Source organism: Trachemys scripta, chromosome 1 (genome assembly GCF_013100865.1).
Source record: "Trachemys scripta elegans isolate TJP31775 chromosome 1, CAS_Tse_1.0, whole genome shotgun sequence".
Lineage (NCBI taxonomy): Eukaryota > Metazoa > Chordata > Testudines > Emydidae > Trachemys > Trachemys scripta.
The window spans coordinates 108,104,968-108,127,447 of NC_048298.1; the positions used below are offsets into that span (position 1 = coordinate 108,104,968).

General features: G+C 43.8%; 1 protein-coding gene across 1 annotated transcript in view; it reads right to left on the reverse strand.

Annotated features, from left to right (window-relative positions):
- CACNA2D4 (calcium voltage-gated channel auxiliary subunit alpha2delta 4) overlaps positions 1-22,480 on the reverse strand; it is a 155,081-nt gene that overhangs the window by 99,738 nt on the left and 32,863 nt on the right. Inside the window, exons 11-18 of the mRNA XM_034758909.1 lie at positions 14,238-14,351; positions 12,603-12,681; positions 10,894-11,027; positions 6,906-6,983; positions 6,442-6,522; positions 3,204-3,278; positions 2,650-2,736; positions 271-342 (exon numbers count right to left, since the gene is read on the reverse strand). Coding sequence (XP_034614800.1) covers positions 271-342; positions 2,650-2,736; positions 3,204-3,278; positions 6,442-6,522; positions 6,906-6,983; positions 10,894-11,027; positions 12,603-12,681; positions 14,238-14,351 — 720 coding nt within the window. The remainder of the gene's footprint in view (positions 1-270; positions 343-2,649; positions 2,737-3,203; positions 3,279-6,441; positions 6,523-6,905; positions 6,984-10,893; positions 11,028-12,602; positions 12,682-14,237; positions 14,352-22,480) is intronic.

The following is a 22,480-nucleotide window of genomic DNA, read 5'->3' on the forward strand; positions in this document are numbered from 1 at the left end:
TTGACAAATTATACCACAGAGAAAGGAAATAAAATGACAGAGCTGGTTGGATTGACTTAGAGTGAAACATGTAAAGGCATTACATATGCAAGCAATGCAAGGATGAGGGGGGTGAGAGGACAAGTCAATCATCTATCTGTACTTGAATAATAATATTAAAATCCCCACACAAAATGCTGAGCATTAGGTTTGTACCATCTCCATAGATCTCCACCATCCATTTCCCACCTCCATTCCAGTTGTGACCTGAACAGGACCAGGATTTCTTACCCCTTTATCCACAGGGACTTTCACGTCCATAGCAAGGTAACCCGTTTCTCCATTGATCATTGCTGTTCTCAGCTGCACAGGGGAACAGATTAGCATTAGTGCCTCTGACTAGATAAGGAAAGGATGTGGAGTGGTTCATAATTCATATAGGGGAAACATCTACTGAGAAATGACTGGTTCCCCTTTTCCACTGCCTTTTCAGAGCTCTCAACTAAACATTTTATGAGCAGCTCAGAAGACTCATTCAGGCAGGCTGGTAAATGCCATATAATAATATGGATTATTAGTATTTAAAGCCTATAAAGATGGTCTTGTCCTTAAGGCTAAGGACTTGGAGGGAAGGGACCTGCCAATCTTGCCACAACTGCACTTTGTGACAGTGAGCAAGTCACGTATTCTCAATGTTTGCACAGAACTAGGAGATCCTCAGGTAGAAGGCACCAAAGAAACACAAAGCAATATTAATTCTTCCAGAACAACCCCAAATCTCTTCACAAACTTTAAAACCAATTTATCAAATCATAAGCTGCTCCCACAAACCATTTCATCTGCTATTGAAATGCAGCCATTTCTGGAGTGAAGCACATCTGTTTAACAGAGCACCGCAACACTATACAACATGCTGGGACAGGGAGTGAAGAGACTACCCTATTCAGCTATGGACTGAAGAGGCGTTTATGTAGACACAATGCAATTTTGCAAGGACACCACTTCTTTTGCTAAATAAAAGTGCTAGGGATCTTTAATGACTATAAGACCTCGATTTCCTAGCTAATCTGAAAGGTGGCACCTCCAGCAGCCCAATGCCTCCTAGTATCATGCTAGGACATTGGTTCAGTACTGATTCAGAGAGGAGGTGGGCACCAACTGACTTGGCAACACAACTTACTGCAGCACCTTCAGTATTTCAGTGGTGGTCTCCCATTCAAATACTAGGTAAACCCAAGCCAACTTAGCTTATAAGATCTAATAAAACCATTGTTCAAGTTGCTACTGCTGCATGCCTCAGTGTACTAAAATCATTTGCTTAACTACCGGCTGAGCATGAAACAGTGACTACCAAAATAAGTCTCTCCTAGCCAGGAACATCTGACTTAAGGCCCGGGAGGCTTGGGGTATTCTATGATCTGATTGAGCCTGCCACAGTCTCTCTGGGCTCTAAGTTGTCAAGACACCTGTCATAGGCATGGGAACTAGGGCTATAGGGGGTGCTGCAGCACCCCCAGCCTTCCATGCCCAGGATCCTGGCTCCCAGCCCTCCACACCCAGGGTCCTGGCTCCCGGCCCTCTGTGCCTGCCCCCAGCTGTGACCCAAGCCTTGGTCCCCTTACCTCTGTCCGTGTCCCCCTCTCCTGGAGCCACAGCTCTGGGGGAGTACGGGGGGCATGAACAGAGGTAAGGGGAGGTGCAAGGTAAAACGTTTGGGGACTACTGTTTTACAGTTTTCTTAGCTGGCTTTCAGTACCCCCACTATAAAAAGTGTTTCAGCTATTTCATCCATATCTTCCATATGATCCTGGCCTTGCAAAACATTTCCTTCCCAGCACACAAACTGCAGTGGACAGTGAGAGGAAAGGTTAGAATTAGATGGCAGCAAAATCTGTATCCAGATTTTAAACCCCTCTGCTGTTTAGGGTAAGATAGTGGGGGCGAGGGGCTTGATTCTCCCAGTATAGTGATGTGGCTGTGCTCTGAAGTTAGGACCTGAATCTGAACTTTCCCAGAATGTACTTATTGGCGCTCTGATCTCCTCCCCACGTCCCTCCCATCTTGTGACTCCAGATACATTGGTCCCAAAGAGAACAAGAAGCAGGCTCAAGTGAGAAACCATCAGAACTCGTGTAGTCCCACCCTGAGTAACACAAAGTAAGGGAAACTGCAGACCTAGGATATATCTACACTGCAACTGGGAGGTCTGATGCAGCACATGTAGACATATCTGAGCTACCTATGATCTAGATCAAAAGCTAGTTCTGGTAACAATAGCAGTCAAGCTGCAGCAGCGTGGGAGGCTGCCTGGGCAAACCTTGTCCACCTAGGACCTTGGATACATTCTTGAGCAGCCGTCACATTGTGACTCTTATTTGACCTCTCCCCAGTCTAACTACCTAGCTAGATCAAAGCTAGTTTGGGTATGTCTGCACCTGCTACAATCACACCTCCCAAATGCAGTGTAGACGTACCCATAGAGGGGGAGACAAGCACCCTGTATGGGAGAGGGAAGGGGATGTTTCTCTCTGTAGGGACTCACCCTCTGCTTGTAATGATCAGCCCCTGACAGAAGAAATCAAGAATTGCTACAATCTACCATAAGGATCCCCCCACAGTAATTAGGAGGAAAGGCCCATGAACAGGCTACAATCCATTTCTGATACTCACTATTTCATCTTGGTCTTCCCACTCTACTTCAGAGAGATCCACACTGTTGTAGTTTGGTTTGGGCTTCAGCTTCTTTCCCTCTCTGTACTGGAGTTTATAGAAGAAACAGAGGAAATTGAGTTCTAATTTTCCAGGCTAGCCCTCTAGCACGTTACAGTCAATATTGCATTGATAAAATAGAGAAGCCACATTTATTTTGACTGACTGGCGAATGAGTGTTTAGATGCAGGTGTCATCTTATCCTATAGCCATCACATTTCCTACGTGTGGGCAGGATCTGGAGATGTGAGCATTACTGTGTGCTACAGGCCATTTCAGGAGCAAGGGGCTAGCACAGGGCTAGGTGGGCTTGCAGGTAACTATATAGGCTGGTTTGTGAGAATATGTTTTGGTAATTCATATAAGGAAATTTGGTGAGCAGAAAGTTTACAGCAGGAATCCATGATAATGACCTGATAGCCCTAGTGGTTGTATAAAAACATGAGATGCATTAATCTTCCTGAAAGCCCATGGATTTAAGCCACAACAGTACTAAGAGCATCAGAATCACCTACCAAAGGTCGTAGGTCTGGGTGTGAGAGGATGTAACCGTTGTTAGTGTTCAGAAAGGCATATCCATGGACTCCCAACTGTTAGAAAAAGGTATTAGAATAATTAGCCCAATCTCCTCTCCAGTGGCTGCTCTGTAACGGGGGAGTGAGTCCATTGTCCCACCAACATTCCTATTGATATAAATCTAACAATCAGGAAGAGGATCTGATCCTAAATGACTGATTTCCTAGCCACCAGCTGCTCTCTGGGTAGCAAGAAGAGTCTTACTGAGTATTTGTGTACAGAAATCATAGAAACATAGAATATCAGGATTGGAAGGGACCATAGGAGGTCATCTAGTCCAACCCCCTGCTCAAAGCAGGACCAATCCCCAACTAAATCATCCCAGCCAGGGCTTTGTCAAGCCTGACCTTAAAAATCTCTAAGGAAGGAGATTCCACCACCTCCCTAGGTAACCCATTCCAGTGCTTTACCACCCTCCTAGTGAAATTTTTTTTCCTAATATCTAACCTAAACCTCCCACACTGCAACTTGAGACCATTACTCCTTGTTCTGTCATCTGGTAGCACTGAGAACAGCCTAGCTCCATCCTCTTTGGAACCCCCTTTCAGGTAGTTGAAAGCAGCTATCGAATCCCCCCTTATTCTTCTCTTCTGCAAACTAAACAATCCCAGTTCCCTCAGTCTCTCCTCATAAGTCATGTGCTCCAGCCCCCTAATCATTTTTGTTGTCCTCCGCTGGACTCTTTCCAATTTTCCCACATCTTTCTTGTAGTGTGGGGCCCAAAACTGGACACAGTACTCCAGATGAGGCCTTACCAATGTCGAATAGAGGGGAATGATACACCTATACCTATCTCATAGAACTGGAAGGGACCCCAAAAGGTCATCCAGTCCAGCCCCCTGCCTTCACTAGCAGCACCAAGTACTAATTTTGCCCCAGATTTCTAAGTGGCCCCCTCAAGGATTGAACTCACAACCCCGGGTTTAGCAGGCCAATGCTCAAACCACTGAGCTATCCCTCCCCCCACATCCCTTGAGCTGCTGGCAATGCCCCTACTTATACAGCCCAAAATGCCGTTAGCCGCCTTAGCAAAATGGATAGCTAGGCACTGATGAGGTAACTGATTTGTGCGTGTAACTGCAGTTAGTGCACAGACAGTGAGTGGCTGACAATTACCATTTAGGAGGTAGAATTAATTTTGGTATCCATTGCACTCCTATACTTAGAATGTGGAACAATGAAGAACACTATGGTAACAGTGTCACAAGTACTGAGGCAATAATCAAAATTTTCATGGTGGCCACTGTAGGCACAACTGAGTGTGGATCTCATAGCTCATCTTTCTGGAAACCAAGCCCCAAACGGGTGTAGAAGGAGCACTGTCACCTTCTGAGAATCCTCTGTGGCTGAGTGTGGCTCTGCTGTGGCCTGAGATAACAATGAAGTCACTTAAACAGCCCTGTCACAGAGAAGCCAAAATACTCTACTTGATAGTAGTCTCTCTTTAATAAAGCCTTCGGAAAGGAGCACTTGCACCAGGTTTAAAGGCTCTTACCTCAGAGCTCAGCTAAAACTTAACAAAAGTCTCTATGTCCCAGCAGCAGCTCCTTCTGCTGTAAAGCCTCAGGCTTCTCCCTTGCCTGAAGAGCCCTACAGTCTTTCCTCTGTTTGCTCAGGGTCTTTCCCAGACCTCCTTACCTGGAGAGCTTTTGCCTAGTCCAGGCTCTCTGGAAGCTCTCTTCCTCTGGAGCTTCCTTTCTCCTCAGGAGTCCTTGTTTAACCAACATCCCTTTTACCCTACCCATGTGCCTAATTAACTGCCTTCCAGTTACTCAGTGACTTAAGTTCTCCCAGGGGAACCTGAGTTGTCTCATTCCCCCTTGTGGATCCTGTCAGAGGTACGCTGGGATGAGCCCCTGACCCCTTCAGAGGGCCATCTACCCTCTGACAAAGGGAGTCTGCATCATGTCGCAGTGCTGCCAAGACCAGACCCAGCAGAGGTAAATCCAGCATTGTTAGGTACAAGTACTGCTTAAGAAGTGACATAGCCTAACAAGATCAGGCAATGTTGCACTTGGCCTCCAGGTGAACTCTGAGAGAGTGACTAATCAGATCAAGTCCGCCTACAGTATATATTTCAGCCAATCCACAGGGTTCTTAAAACTCAGGTATAATTTGCATTTGTGAAGACAAGAATTATCCATTGGAAAACCAGGGCCTCTAAAACCTCCATACAGATGTATATTGCTTGATAGTGAAGGAGGAGTCACCTGTGTGGGTAATTATCAATCAGACATTAGGTATTCTAGTGTGTGCAACTACCCACCATTGGTTTGGTCACACTTATAGGAACAAAAGTTTGAACCCATAGCTTAAGTCACGTGAATTTTAGCATAATCCCCAGCAGTCACTGCTGTCAAGGTGACCTCTAATGGAAATTCACTAAAGGGACCAATAGACATTGTACAGAATTCTCAGCACAAGTCTAGTAAAGCAAAGTATAACAGGACTCACAGAGAATAGCACTTTCCCACAGAGCCTCATTAAAAATTATTTTTTTTCAATTAGATCAACTTTCCTTTAAAACATATTTTAAAAGCAACACAGAGCTGGTGAAAGGGGCTGGCTTAACAAGTCTGGGGACTGAAATCCCTTTTAACCACAAAATGAGTACAGTACAAGCAGCAATAGTGCAAACTTCCTCAACTTTCCCTGCCAACAAATCTCAACACTGACTTGGCGAAAGTCCCTCTAGGCATGACAGAATAGTTCAGTTTCAGTTGTCCATTCTATCCTTGGCATCTCTCCCAAGAGTGTCAACAGTGATGCTAGTTGTGATGGTGCCAGCTATGATGGTGGTTTTAGTCTACTGGGAACTGGATGGAAACTACCAGGTCTTTTTAGATAGGCAACCAAAGAGTCATTCCATGGTGACAACTTGGGCCATTATTATCCTAGCATGCATTCAAGCTGGTGTTCAAGATGTAAAAAGCTCTAGGTCCTATTAACAATCTGCTAAGACATTCAGTTTCTTTGTTTCTAGAGTAGTCTACAGGCTTGTCATGGTGAATGACAACTCCCCAGGTTCTGTAAAGAAATCAGAGGATCCAAGCTTTATATCTGTGGTTACACCTCTATGCACAGTAACTGATTATTATTTGGATTATGCCTATGGACAAGTGACTGGGCATTTAGCTATGTATGATGACAGACGGTTTGCATTAACTTGGATCTTACCTTGTATCGTGGAGCCAATTTCAGTAGCTCCCTGAGTGGAACATCAGAGCCCACTACACCCAGGAGAATGCCATGAGATCTCTAAAAAATAAAGGAGAAACTGTTCTCAGAAATGAAATTCTGTTAGCGCTCAGCCTGCTTTCACTTAAACATGGGCAAATGCCATTGTATCACTTTTCCATAGTGAACAGTCAGGGCTTGAGTGGGGTCTGAGCATTTGGTGCTGGGCTGGATCTGAAGCTGGAGGTGAGAAAACAAGATGAAGTTTCTTATTTCAGTGATGCTCGGAAGAAGAAACATTCAGAGGGAGGGACAAATGATCTCTTAGAGATCAATAAATAGCCAAGCAGCTTACTAGAGCCACCACAAAAGCCTATCTTCTGGCGTTAGAAGACTGCAGACCACCTCAGCATCATTTTACATGCCTTAGTTCCAAGGAGACTGCAGGGCAGCACTATACTTACCGTTTCATTCTTTTTGCTGAAGACCGGCATAGCTACTGTTGTCATGAGCAGCAGACTTTGAGCTTGAGATGCAAAGAGCTGCCACAGGACAAAGAGCAGTGTGTTAGCAAGTGTAATAGGATAGGGAGCCACCACCAGAAGCATTAGGGTTTCCAGGGGCACCAAATGCTGAATGAAATAATACAGGAAAAAAAAAGCCCTGTATAAAAGGCACATTTCTGATCTTCTCTAGGAACAATGCTCCTTGGTGGGGAGAGTGATCAGCCTGGGATAAAAAACATTGAAATTTGTCTCAGAAAAAGGCATTAAAGACCTAACTTAATGCTAAAGAGACAGGAATCTTTAGAAATGAATACCCATTATGCATGTCCATGCCAAGGAGACAGACATAGGTTCACACACAAAAACATGCTTAAATACAACCAAAGTGCACATACAATACAATTATAAGAAACACCACAGACATGGGCAAAACTCATGGACACGCAAATCACTTGTATAAATATACCCCAAACCAATGCATACAGCTTGAATGAGAAGCATCACAGACAAATGCTAAAAAGAAGCGTGCACAGAGCATATTTAAATGCACTCATCACACGTGTGCCTAGGGACTGCTTAAGAAACTGCAAAGATAGAGGCAAAAACATGATATGAACCCAAAACATGCTTAGCTACACCCAAAAGACATGTATATAGGACACAGCACAAACACATGCAATGTGATGTCAGAGAGCCCTCAATACTCTGTGAGAAAGACATTCTAAAAACACAGGAGGAACATATAAAATACACAAAACACGTGCACAGGAGTGTCTCAGATATACCTAGTGACTCTCCTTCCTTGGCACAGGAAGCAAGTCCCTTCTATCTCTCATTTGGCCAGATAAGCATCTCACCTTTGGCAAGGTCAAAATCCTGTGTCCTCTCTCTGTGCATGCTGGGAACCATAAAGGGAGCCAGCCATTCTAGACAGTAACTTGATGAAGGGTTGAAGCTGGTATTCTGCCTTATTGAGCTGAGCACATTCTGTTGCTGCCCTCATATCTGGGTGGATAGCTCTTATTCACAGCGGTGCTAGGGCTAACCTAGCACACATATCTCACAGTGACACACTCTACATATGTAAAAATACATACAATGGACTAAACTACTGTACAGCACAGGGACTCCCTACCTACTCTCATCCAACAGCACAGCTCTCCAGTACATCCAGTGTTACCATTTCCTTCCTGACACACCTCCTCAGTGCTCCCGCCTTCTCCCCTCCCTGGATGTACAGTTCAGCATTGACTAGATGAACTAGCACAGACACAAACACCAGCCGACACAATGGGAGTGGCACGCTCACAGAACACAGCACAGGTGGTTACCTCCTCAGATTGTGGCAGCTAGCAAGAGACATGGATGGATAAATGAATGAATTAATGAACGAATGCATACATGAATGAATGAAAAGCATGAGAAGTAGCAGGAGAGGAAGACAAATGCAAGCCAGAAAAATGAGACAAACAAGAAAAGCATCAGTGGACAAAACATCTCTTCACGCTCTTGTTACAAAATACCAGAGCCAGGGCATATAGAATTTGCTGTGTAGCAGGGAGCACCATTGATGGTTTTGCTCAGCACACTCAGTAACTGACTCACCAATACCTCATGTGCATAGTATGCTTGGCAAAACACATTTCCTTTGTTGCCCCAGAGAGCAGGTACATCCCAAGGAATACCTCCATGTTCAACCACAGCACAGAAGTGAGGACCAGCCTTCCCAGGGCTTAACCAATGGTGTCTCACAAGCATGAATCAGTGCAAAACCTGTATATGTCATTCCTTTTGGATGAGTCCTATCAAATTTAACATGAGTATTAGTCACACTTCTATAGAATTTTAAGCCAGCCTGTAGAATTCTAGAGCAGGCACAGATATTCCACTGGTTGGTTCTAGAAATTCTATAGAAAGGAGATCATTCTATTTAAAATTCCACAGGTTTTTAGAGTAATTTCTATCTAATCCTATTGGTTTCATCCCTATTAAAGGACTTTTCCATGAAGGAATATATAAAACTTTTCTCCTTTCTCACTCACCAACTCCAAATCAGTTCCATAAATCTCAGACAACCATTTTCTCTTGAGACCTGATCCTTCTCAGGACACAACTGCCACCCATTAACCACCATGCCTTTTAAATAGACCCCATTTAAATAGGCACATTCTTAAAACCTGTAGTAATGCCCCTTTGATGGGAAAGAGGCTCTATACCATCCTATGGCAAAGAGGTTAATCAAAAGGCACAGTGATTGTTTAGCTAGTTATGTCAGGAGTTTGACATATTTACTATTAGGCTCTTTGACTTGGTTGCATGTGACTTGGGATTATTCACTTTCTTTTCCTACTGCCCTGAAAATGGAATAAAAACCAGCACTGCTACAGTGGACAGAGGCTAATGAATTGAGGGGACTAAATATCATATCTTCATCCGCCCTTTTTAAACAACTCTATTTCTTGCTCTAATGCTCTGGATCACACTTCTTCAGGCACTGTCTGAACCCTCTCAACATCTTCCCCTTCTTTGACACCTCTTTGGGGGTCAGAGCATAGTCTGTAACTTGGCTCCTTCCTAAGGGCAACTACTCCACTTGAAAGTGGTCAAGGCCCCCTGGTGGCTGGGAAGCATCTGGAGAAAGCATTGTCACTCCTACGTTATAGCCCAGGGGTAGACAACCTATGGTACGTGTGCCGAAGGCGGCACGCGAGCTGATTTTCAGTGGCACTCTCACTGTCCGGGTCCTGGCCACCGGTCTGGGGAGCTCTGCATTTTAATTTAATTTTAAATGAAGCTTCTTAAATATTTTAAAAACCTTATTTATTTTACATACAACAATAGTTTAGTTATATATTATAGACTTATAGAAACAGACCTTTTAAAAACGTTAATGTATTACTGGCACGCGAAACCCTAAATTAGAATGAATAAATGAAGACTCGGCACACCACTTCTGAAAGATCGTCAATCCCTGTTATAGCCTGTTCTGTGGTGAGTGCTCCTAGAGAAGGAAAACACCAAACCCAGAATCTCCTGCATGAAGGTGCTGGGATCACCAAAAGCAGAACTGGACTGCTCCTTCCTCTAGGCAAAAATAACAGGTAAGAAAATGACCAAGGAAAACAATTCTATTTGCTTGAGGAAGGGTGGGAGAAGGGGTCCTTCATACCCCACTCCTCTTAGTCTCTCTTTTTACTCTCTCTTGATCTCAAAGGCACATTGCTGTGGCATCCTTATTTCCAGAACATCTCAAGCATACCTCTAGTGTAGGCCCCAAACAATGGAGCAGCCACATAAAAACGCTGAGGTAGCAGTGAGAGGATCCAGCCTGCAGCAGCAATGGGAGGACCCTAAAGGAGAGTAGAAGGTTGTGGGGCACCCTACGTTTAGTTCCCTCACACTGGCTGCGAGGTATTCCCTCACCCCAAGAGTTGATCTCACTTGCCCTGTAATCATCCTAAATCTTGCTAGCGCAGAGAGCAAAGGAACAAGCTTGACACCCAAACTGAGATCTATCTCCCTGTGTGACAGACAGCCTGGTGCGAGCTGAGGAAGAGAATCTCCGTGACCCATATCCTGAGCTGTAACTAATCTCTGTCCTGTGAATAATCCTTTATAAAGTACCCTGAGTTAATGGAGAAAAGAAACACTACTTAAGTCATGCTGTGCATTTGTGATTAGCCTTGGTTTCCTGGCTCACTGCATACTCTCAAGGAGACCTGAGACTTTCCATGGAGGATTCAGTTTCAGGATTGAGGGGAAAGAAATGCTGCCTGTCTAAACAGGTGCAGAGCACAGTAAATTCTACAAGTCAGATGACTCCCAGTTTTACAGTATGTTCATATTTCTGAGGGATCCTCCAAGAGATCCAGGTGTCACAGCCCTGATCCCCCCCTTCACTTAGCCCTTACTGTCTGCTGATTGAAGCTTAACTCAACGTCCTTACCGCACTGTCCATGTAGGCTTCAGTCCATATGATGTCATGATCATGGTTGATGACCATTGGACGGCTGAGCACATGCAGATATTCCATCACATTCTCCTGAACATCTGCCAGGGTGGAGATCTGAGTGTAGTAGCCTTAACAGAGAAACAGAAACCTGTCACTCTCCCAGTGTCCTCTCCTGAATTATTCAGGCGTGTTCATTTGAATTCAAAAAGCAAAGTGTCCGTTCAAACCTATTTGGGACCCTTGGGTCTTTGCTTTCTATGAATAAGTGAGGGCTTAAGTATGACCAGGGCCGGCTCCAGGCACCAGACGAGAAAGCACATGCCTGGGGCGGCACATTGTAAGGGGCGGCATTCTGGCCAATTTTGGGGCAGCCAGCCCAGCCCTGCAAGGGCACGAACTAGCGATCCCTACCGCTCACTGTGCCGCCGGGCTCCCCAGGACGCGCCACTCCGCGCTGCTCTGAGCCCGGCCCAGCCGAGCCGCCTTTAAAGGAGAGGCTGAGCCAGCACCTCCTGCAGCCCCCAGGGGCTCCGCCGGGAGAGGCACCCCAAGGCCGGAGGGCTGCCCACAGGCGGAGGGAGCGGGCGGGTGCTGCCCTTCACCCCCCTGCAAGCTGCCTTGACCACCCTCCACGCGCTCCCTGCAGCTGCCATTTTTTGGTTGTTGTTTTTTTTGCTTCAGCAGTCCGGCCGCCCTTTTTTTTTTTTTTTTTTGCCTGGGGCGGTAAAAAAGCTAGAGCTGGTCCTGAGTATGACAAGTGAGAATACTCACAAAAAGTGAACTTTTAACTCAATGCTCAAATATTCACCAAAAGCACTTTTAAATTACAGGACTAACCAACATAACTAACCAACAGCAGGGTGAATGACACACTGCAAATTTTACACTTGAATATTTGAATTAAAGTCCAAACTTTTGTCAGTTAGTTACATAAATCATCAAACCAGGGAACAGAAACAATATCATGTGACTTGTGAAACCAACCAATAAAAACTTGAATTCAGACGAACCACAATGCATGAACAGAGAATTATTTACTGACAATCATTTTAAACACCACACACATATAAGCATTTCACAATTTGTTTGTAGACAATTTGCAGACAAAGACAGATGAAATTGTTTATTCCTCTAAACCCTGCTCATGGATCCCCACCCCATTGTGCACCTGCATATGGAAGCCATTTACTGGCTTATATGTGAAAGAATCATTTAGCCCTACTTTGGGGTGCAAAGTGGCAGCATTTTGTGCCAGCAACAGCACCTCATAGTTTTAAGGTGGGGAAAGTGAGGAATACTGGGATCAAAAGGAACCAATGGCAGAATTTTAGGTAGACATACATAATGCCATTTGGCCAGGATTCTGTGGTTCACCTTCTGCTCTTGTGAAAAGGGCCATGAAATCTTTAAAAGAAAGGACGGCAGTTTTATCACTCAGCCATAAGATAACATGTCCAGCGACACAGACACAGACACGCTTAACACCATGATAGGGAGTCGATTTAGTAGTGATCAAAGAGTAGCCTCAGTGAACCACCAATAGCACTCCTTGCAGCACCTGAGTTTTCCTCAGAAGTCTCCCATCCAAGTGCTAACTGGGTGCAAACTTTAGCGTATGAGCTCTAAAGAGATCTCAGTCCCAGAATGCGTGATTGCAGTCTGAATGTGATGTGTATAGTGGGCTAGTTGTTCACAGACGGCACCTTTGTTGTTGCAAGCTATCCATTTCACATTTTGTGCAAACGTGACTTCCCTTCCAATGAGATAAGTGAAAACCCGGACCTGTGCAACAAGAATACAGATGTAAGAATTATGCAGAAATCATCTCCCATTTGCAACAGTGCCAAGTCAGTCCAAAGAGGTGTAACATGCCACCCAATCAGAATGGTAGTGGCTTAACACCCATGTTGCAGAAGTGTAAATGACTATGCTGAAGGACAATGGAGAAATAGGGCCCTTGCCTTTACGCTGATATGATTCTCTTGTTCTATGAGGACCTTGTTACCAATCACAATTAACCCACCCAGCCAAGTAGCAATACATGGAGGCACGGAGTGTGATCATTTGAAGATGAGAACTTTTAAACACTGAGCTGGTGGTACACACTGGATTTGTTTTGGGAACAGCTGTGGAGAGGTTTGATTAACAAGCCAGAAGCAAGCATTGTGTTTGATTTCACAGTAGCAGCCAGATCCACATGCGGGTAGCTTCACCACTCATAAAAATTCTTAACCCATGGAAATATTTAACCACATAAAGCAATTAACGGGACACTATCAGGTTAAAATTCATCTGTTTTCAGAGTGTTCTCATTCATGTGATCAATAACAATTTAGCTTATTTAAAATGAAACAATATTAAAAGTCAAATCTGCTTTTTGCTCTTTCTGCTGTTTGTTTCCCTTGTGCATTTTCCTCAGCTTGGACAAGGAATACAAATGAGTTACTTTGTTTTAGAATCAGTTCTTATTCTTTTTCAGTTCCAGGTCCTGATTCAAGGCTGAAAAGGCTGAGTTGCAAATAGAGCTGGTTGGGAATTTTTTGACAAGACAGTTTTTTGTCAGAAAATGCCTATTAGCTGAAATGGAAGCTTTTCATGGGAATGTTCCATTTTCAATGAACTTTCCTCAAGAAAGGTTACTCAGGTTCTCTAGGATATCCAGGTACAAGTCTCTGCCTGAACCAGGCAGAGCAAGGACTACGAACCTGGGTCTCCGACACCCAGGAGAGTGCCCTAACCAGCAGACTATTGGCTGTTCTGGGGTGGGTCGGTGTCTGTCTTTTTTTTTTTCTTGGAAAAGTCTTGGATTCATCCCAGTGTATAACAGGACAATATCTTGAAATCTCAAAAAATTCTGCAGGACAGGAAAAACCCAACCTTTTCCACCCAGTTCTATTGTAAATACTGCATAGAGATGTTCCGTTATTTATTTATTTAATAAAACCTGTTTCATTCTGGAGGCTAGTGGAGTTTTTATTTGTTGGTGGTGGTCTGTGGCTTTTTTTGTTTTTGTAAACCAGAAGAATGTTTCTATTGTCCTCAGCTTTTGAAATAGCCGTTTTTAAACCTCTTCCCCCCCCGCCCAACACACACACACACACACATTTTGTGCCAAACTTGACCTGACAGTGTCCCCTTAAAATCACAGCACCTTTATAATCCCCTCACCAACCTATTGTCTAGCTGCTTTGTGCTGTATTTACAGTGGGGAGCGTGTGGAGGCATAGGTATGTGAGTACACATACTTGGGTATGTGGTGCTTTCTATTTACTCCATGCCAGGATGGTCACTTTCCTTCCCCTCCCCCGCCTCCTTTATTCATCCCTTTTGAGACAAACCTTACGATCAGGCCAGTTGTACTTTTCAAACACAGATTCATAATCCTCCACAGCTCCATCTGTGATCAGCATGATGGCTTGGTTACACAGGCCTCCTTGCCCAGCCTCTCTGAACTACAAATGGAGAGGAACAGCAGCATTAGTATCCTCAGCATTGCCATAATTCTTATTGCTGTACATTTATTTATAACAGGCCAGATCCTGAGCTCCTTATTGAATTCTTACCCAGGCAAAACTCCCAATGACTTCATAGAGCATTTTCCCTAAGTGAAGACTAAGCTTTGGTTGCTCTGTATATTTTTTATTTACACGGCGCCTATCATCATATGCCGTACCCAGGTGCTTTACAAAAGTTAAAATAACATGAAAAAAAAAAAGAATGCTGGGCACAATGAGCCTTATTGCCTACTGCCCTGTGCATTGCCATGTACACTTGTAGTATGCAAACATGGAGTGGGTGTAAAACACCACCATCCTGAGTTGGTAGCCATTGGCACTCACTTTGTATAGCTCTGACTGAGTACAAAAGGCGCAAGCTAGTGGACAATCCAGCCCAATGTCTCAGGCACAGCCAGTCACTCTGCCAAGGGAAAAAAGGAGGACAAAATGGTCACAGGTGGAAATAGAAAGGCTGTATCCTGAGCATGGCAGAGGACCTGGTATGTGTCAATAAGTGATATTTAATATGGAGTATAATTATGCTAAGAAAGTCTACAAGCTGTATTTCTAAATGCAGACAAAGAGGTGTGGAGTGAGTATCCCCAAAGAGCAGGCTGGGAAACTGCCTGCTTAGCCAGGAAGATAAACTTTTGAAAGCTGGTTTAACTAACATCTCTAAAAGACCTGCTTCCCCTCCTTAGACCATCAACCTGAGGATGGGGAACACAAACTGTTGTGTGTCTCTGCCTAATTGTGGGTGGAACAGACAAGTAGGTGGTGCATACAATCCTGAATGGACCTAGGATACACCACTTTGTTGGTGAGGGGGAAATCTAGTGTGATAATAAGCCAAAACCACAAGATAAGCACCTTTTGTAAGAGACATGGATGTAATAAGGAATTCTGAAAAACCCTTTTAACCATCAAAGCACTCAACCCACACCCACAACTTGAAAAACAGGTCCTGAGAGACTCAGGGCTTCTCTAGATTAGAAAGAGGTCGAGGTTAGGTCAGGGTTAGCAAACGTGTCGCTAACCCCCACCTAACCTCACGTTTTTTCCTAATGAAAACAAATCCGAAAAGGAGAAACGCAGGAAGACAGGGAATGGGGATGAATTGCTGGCGGGTGGCCTCTGACAAAAGAAGTTTGGGGAGTGGACATTGCTGTCTAGGAATGTAAAGTATTTCCTTCAATTGTTCTGTGACTGAGATGAGAGCAACTCATCTGGTGTATTTTATGAGAAGTTTAAATTTAGATATATATTCTTCACACTGGCTCTTTTTGATTTACTACAATTTTCTCTCTATTTTCAATACAACATCTTAGGCTGGTTTGGTTAATTTCTCTCAGGCTGCACCACAGAGAGCAAAACCCCATAATCTCTAAAGGCTGGTCCACACACCGTTTTGTACCAATGTAACTACATCTGTTTAGAAACTGATACAGAAACCGATCCCCTGATGGTGGATGTAGTTATACGGGTAGGTTTTATTACTTTAACTATACCAATACAGCTAAAGTGGTACAAAAACTGTGTGTAGACCAGCCCATAGGAGAGTAAGCGAACAGGAAATGATGTCTGAGATTCTAACTTCACTCTGAAATCTCAGTCCAAAGGGCAGAGGTATCCTCTCTCAACTGGTGTAGGTGAACACAACAAAGAAGCCTAAGGACTAAAGAGGAAATGTGTACTAATGGGGCTGGGAGGTGGGGCAAGAGTATAGGTGACACTAAGTCTTAATATAGCTACAGAAATATTTTGCAAAAAGAACAGGAAATATTTTGGCAAATGCCCTCAGGAAGGGAGCTTCCTAGAAGGGGTCCCAGATGAAATCTTGGGATGGAGAACAAAGAACAAACTACTTCTCCAGTCAAGAAAACTTAATAATTTTATTTAGTACTAGCAAGACCTTGAATTTAATCTGTTGATTATCAGCAACCAGAGCAAACTGCAGAGGCTTTCCCTACATCAAGGAGTAAAAATGAACAGCTTCTTGGCTGCAACTTCTTGATTTCAAAGAGCACCTCCTCCTCTTATAAACTATTATGATTGGAGCAATGGAAGGTCTGTCCACTGAGAAAGGTTACACAAACTCACATAGATCAAAATGTAAAGGAAGGAAGACATGATAGCTCTGTAGTAAAGATAAATGAAAGGCAAGCAACTGCATGAAATAGAGCATGTGTGGGAGACTAATTTAAGGCTGACTAAGGGTGTATCACAAGAATAATGACTTTAAAATAAAGAATGGCAAATTCAGCTTAGACATAAGAAAAAAGATTAAGAGCAATATCAGCAACATAGACCATTGGGCATGGGGAGAGAGTGCAGAGTATAAACTGGTACTTGTGCAGTGCTTAGAGCTTAACCTCTGAAATCCCTTCCATGTCTAACCTTGGTCATTCTGTATTCATATGGAAAAGTATCTTTACCAACCTGGGTAGTATAATGATGCCACTGCACCTATCACCACCACCAGAAGTGGGACATTTCTTGTGTCAGCTCCACATTGCTGTAGTCAACATTGACACCGTCACTCTCATGTCACCGCTACCAACATCATCTGCCTCAATAACATCCTCCACAACATTGCTTTCCTCGGTGCCAACATCACTGTGATGGCGCCATTACTGCCGTTGACCTCATCATTATTACTTTCATCATAACCACTGCTACTATCACATCACCACCATTTTACACCATCACCAAAGCCACCATCTCTTCCATCTCCCTCATCAGCACCCCGATACCACCAAAGTATTGGTTATTCTACCATGATGAGAGAGGATTGGACAGCCTCTATTTGACCACCGTAGAATTTCATGTGTAGAACTCTTTTCCTCTCCACCTATATAAAAACCCCTTTACTCATGTGGTATTTATTTGGTTTTTATAAAGTAGTTATTATATTTATTTACTGTGATCCAGTATGCAGAACCCCAAAGGTCTCAGCGGGAGTGAGAAGAATGGTTTATATATAAAATTATTATTATTATTGGACCACACTTGGAGGTCTTTGCTTAGTTTTTAAACAAGTTGTTACTCAGACAAACTTTCACTGGAGTCAAAAAGACACCACTGGTAAAAAAATAAAGGGTCAGATTCTTAGGTCTGCTCTGCCCTTTTTGCATCACCTAAGCAGCACAAAAGGAACATAGGCCACTGGTAACTCTGCTGTTGGGGATACCCTGGGCATAGCCAACTCCCCTGCCTCCCTCCACACAGCCCACAGAGCCCAAGGTTTTCAGGTGTTGCTTGAAAATGAGAAAGTGGATATTGAGATGGGTGTCCAGGGGTCTGGAGCTTCACACCCACAGGCCAACACGGAAAAAGCATCTCCACCTGAATGATGGTCAGACTCCTTAAAGGCAGGAGGGATCAGAGATACCTGTCAGGAACAAAGCTTAAGGTGGACGCCTGGAATGGAGCCATGCATCAGGAATGATGATGCTCCTAGGTGCAGATGGAAGTTAGAGATAAAAATGTTAAAAGTCATTGAGTTATGTTAGAACACAGGGGAAATCAAGACTGAGGTCTGCTATAGAGTCCCATTGTATTAAGAAGAAGGAATGGGTGAGCTACACCTTGAACAGATTTCAAGTGTGTCCAGATGAGAAGCAATGGTGGACTTTAACTACTTAGATAACTCTTACATTAATACAGTGAAACCAAGATCATCCAACATTTCCTTGAATTATTAAGGGGACAACTTAATATAGCTTAGTTTAGATCTGATCATGACCAACAGGAAAGAATTAGAGACCTGGAAATTGCATGTAATGTGGGAGCCAGAGACCTTGTAATGATACAGTGCACAGTATTAACAGGGGAAGGTGAAATCATCAGCATAACAATAATGGAGGTAAAAGGCAGATTTTAAAACCAACAGTTAAGGCCTGCTCCTGTAGGTCTTTTTGCAATGTGCTATGGGGACTACTTAGTTGTAGTGAGTGAGCAGAGGCTATGAGCAGGCACCATTCAGGTGAAGTTCTAGGTGCAATCCCCCGCACTGAGTGGAAGTAAGTCCCAAGACCCTTGAGTGTAACCATAAGGGTGCCCAAAAATGTGTGTGTGTGTGTGTGTGCGCGCGCGCACATGCGTGCGGGCAGGGGAGGGCACAGAATATGCATATTTGAAGAGATATAAGCTTGCTGAAGTGTAAGCAAATGAGGCACTTAGCTATGTGTTTCCCTCTTTGGCCATAGTCTTCTTACCACGAGTAACAGTCATACTCTGATTTATTCAGGATCAGATTCCCCTGCACTCCTTGTTTTGCTCAACATTTTTTACTCTGCATTTGTAAGTGCACCACTTTGCATCTGTGGCATTCAGGACCAAGACCTTAGTAGGAGGTGTCTCCTGAGGAACGAAACTAAAGGACTCAGGGGAGCTGGAAGCTAGCAGAGCAGAGAAGGAAAAGCAAGGTAAAAGCAGGACAAATAAAAGACCACATAAAGAAAATGGAAAAAACCAGGCAATTGTGTCTTTGTATAAGAAGACATATCCTGCAAAAATCAACGGCACAAAATAAAGAGCTGTTAGCAAAGGATGTAAAAAAGAGCAAGAAACTTTATAAATACATATACTAAGAAGCACGAAAACAAGTAAGGAAAGTATAGGTCCACAATTTATAAAGGCTGGAGAACAAATAAGAGAGAACAAGAATCAGGCTGGAATGCTTAATAACTGCTTTGCTTCACTCTTAAAAGGGACAGTAGTGACAGGACAGACAATGCAGTAGTAGGTAAGAGAGAAAGGGAGAGTTTCAAGGTAGAATCACAAGGGTTAGGTTAAAGACTATATAAACCGGACATATTCAAATCAGCAATGTCCAATGGAATTAAAGCTAGAGAGGTGAAAGAACTAGCATAAGGTGCATCTGGTCTACCTACAACAATGTTTGAGACCTAACAAAGAACAAACGAGTTCTCAAAAGAATGAACAAAAACTTGTTTTCAAAAGGAGGATGGAAAGTTGATCAGTAAGTTGAGCTTCAATTTTTGGTAAGTTACTAGAACAATTAATAATACAGTTAATTTGTGAGCACCCAGAGGAAACACAGATAATCAGAAAAATCATAGGTTACTGGCTGAATGAAATGCAATGGACACAGCATACCTCTACTTCAGTAACTTATTTAACATCCTCCCATGTAATATTTAACTAGAGCAGGTGTTTTCAAACTGGGGGTCGGGACCCCGCAGAGGGTCGCAAGGTTATTACATGGGGAGTCGCAAGCTGTCAGCCTCCACCCCAAACCCCGCTTTGCATCCAGCATTTATAATGGTGTTAAATATATTTAAGAATGTTTTTAATGTATAAGGGGGGGGGGGTCGCACTCAGAGGCTTGCAGTGTGAAAGGGGTCACTAGTACAAAAGTTTGAGAACTACTGAACTAGAGAATGTGGCTGAAATAGAGAAATATGATAGATACACAATTGGCTAGAAAAACTGAACACAGAGGACCAAATACAGACAAATGCAAGTTTGCAACCTTGTAGATGCAGGTGCAACTCCCAGGAAAGTTTCTGGGTTAAATTCAGTGATGAAATAAACAGTGGTGTAAACTGCAAAGAAGAGGTAACATGCATTGATTTGGGATTCAACGGAAGATATTCTGATTTAGTTTACACTGGTATAAAGTCGGCGTCACATCTTTGTAAACACTGTGCTTGAAGCTCCCTAGTGTTCAGAGCAGTGAGTGGAGTTAGGGTCACAGTCAGAAGTCACACCAAGGGCCAAGCCAGAGTCATTAACTTAGGAAGCAGGTGTGGTAGCAGGAACAGGGAACAAAGCAAAGCAGCAGGAACCAGGGACAAGGAGTAGGAACCCAGCAAGGAGGCCAGGACTTGGTCTCAGGGGGCCTGGACAGATACAGGCCTAACAACTAGCTGCTCAAACAAGTAGTGGGACAGGAACAAGAAATTTTATACCCAGTAGAGCCCAATCATCAGTCTGCTGCTAGCCAACTGACCTCACTGAGTTGGCGGTGGTAGCCTCTGCTGGTGGGGTATCAGCTACAGTTCCCTCATCTCACCTTGCAGTACTGTGGCACAGTGGGTCAGGCTGTTGCTTAGCAACCCTATAGGCCTGGGTTTGAGACCACAGGTGCCTGATTCTGCTCTCTCATGCTTGTGTAAAGCAGGAGTCTCCTAATTGAAGCCATGATGTTGCAACAGATTTCCAAGAGTATGGCCCAATTAGGGTAATTTGCATTACAGGGGTCAGATCCTTAGCAGGTGTAGGTTAATACAACCTCATTGAATTCAGTGGAGCCACTCCATTTTACACCTGTTGAGGCCCTGGCCCTATGGGAAAGAAGGGGCATGAAGCAGGAGGTAATGAGGTACAGCAGCCCCTCCCCCACTAACTAACTAACACTTGCCATGCTCGACACTTCCGCACCCAGCTCTGGCATAAGGAGACACAAATCCCCTTGACCTCAGAGCTACACCAGGAGCTGTGTTTGCTCCCTGTAAAACACCACATCTGTGTAAATTACACACATTTTAACACATTATCAAATGCAAGTTTGGTGCCACTCACACACATTTTTTTGACCAGCTTACACCCAACATGTATATAACTCACCCCACCATTTATATTACTTCAGAATCTGACAGAGTTCATGTACCCATTTAATGGGTTGGTGTCAGGTTGAGAGGAGGTTCTGAGTGTGATCTAATAGGAGCAGAGACTGACTCAGGCTTATACTGGGCTTTCCATGGGCAGCTTATGTCTTTTCCAAGATCAGGAAAGCAACCTTCTTTAATCCCTATTTCCTTTGACAGGTTTCAGAGGGGTAGCCGTGTTAGTCTGTATCAGTAAAAACAATGAGGAGTCCTTGTGGCACCTTAGAGACTAACAAATTTATTTGGGCATAAGCTTTCGTGGGCTATAACCCACTTCATCAGATGAATAGAGTGGAAAATACAGTAAGCAGATATAAATATACAGCACATGAAAAGATAGGAGTTGCCTGACCAAGTGGGGGGTCAGTGCTAAGGAGGCTAATTCAATTCCCTGCAATAAACCCCGTTGCCAACTCTGTCCGCATATCTATTCAAGGGACACCATCATAGGATCTAATCACATCAGCCACACCATCAGGGGCTCGTTCACCTGCACATCTACCTATGTGATATATGCCATCATGTGCCAGCAATGCCCCTCCGCCTTGTACGTTGGCCAAACCGGACAGTCTCCACGCAAAAGAATAAATGGACACAAATCTGACATCAAGAATTATAACGTTCAAAAACCAGTAGGAGAACACTTCAATCTCCCTGGACACTCAATAACAGACTTAAAAGCGGCAATTCTTCAACAACAAAAATTCAAAAACAGACTCCAATGAGAAACTGCAGAACTGGAATTAATTTGCAAACTGGACACCATCAAATTAGGCCTGAATAAAGACTGGGAGTGGATGGGTCACTACAAAAACTAATTTCCCTCTGCTGATACTCACACCTTCTTGTCAACTGTTTGAAATGGGCCACCTTGATTGCATTGGCCTCATTAGCACTACAAAAGTGATTTTCCCTCCCTTGGTATTCACCCCTTCTTGTCAACTGTTGAGAATAGTCCTCTCCACCTTAATTGAATTGGCTCGTTAGCATTGGCTCGTTAGCATTGACCCCCCCCACCCACACTTGGTAAGGCAACTCCCATCTTTTCATGTGCGGTGTATTTATACCTGCCTACTGTATTTTCCACTCCATGCATCTGATGAAGTGGGTTTTAGCCCCCAAAAGCTTATGCCCAAATAAATTTGTTAGTTTCTAAGGTGCCACAAGGACTCCTCATTGTTTTTGCTGATACAGACTAACATGGCTACCACTCTGACAGCTATTTTTAGCATCATAGCACAAGCCCTGCAAGCCTGAGTCTCTAGACCCAGGCTCTGGGACTTGCTACCAGGGGCTTTACTTTTGCTATGTAGACATACCCTACATGTGTGACCCCATGAGATTCATATGAAAAGAAATATAAATTGGTTTACATAGGAAGGAACAGTGATGGGCACAAATACAGAACAAGAGAAAATTAATCTGTAGTCTGTTAACTCAAAGACTGAA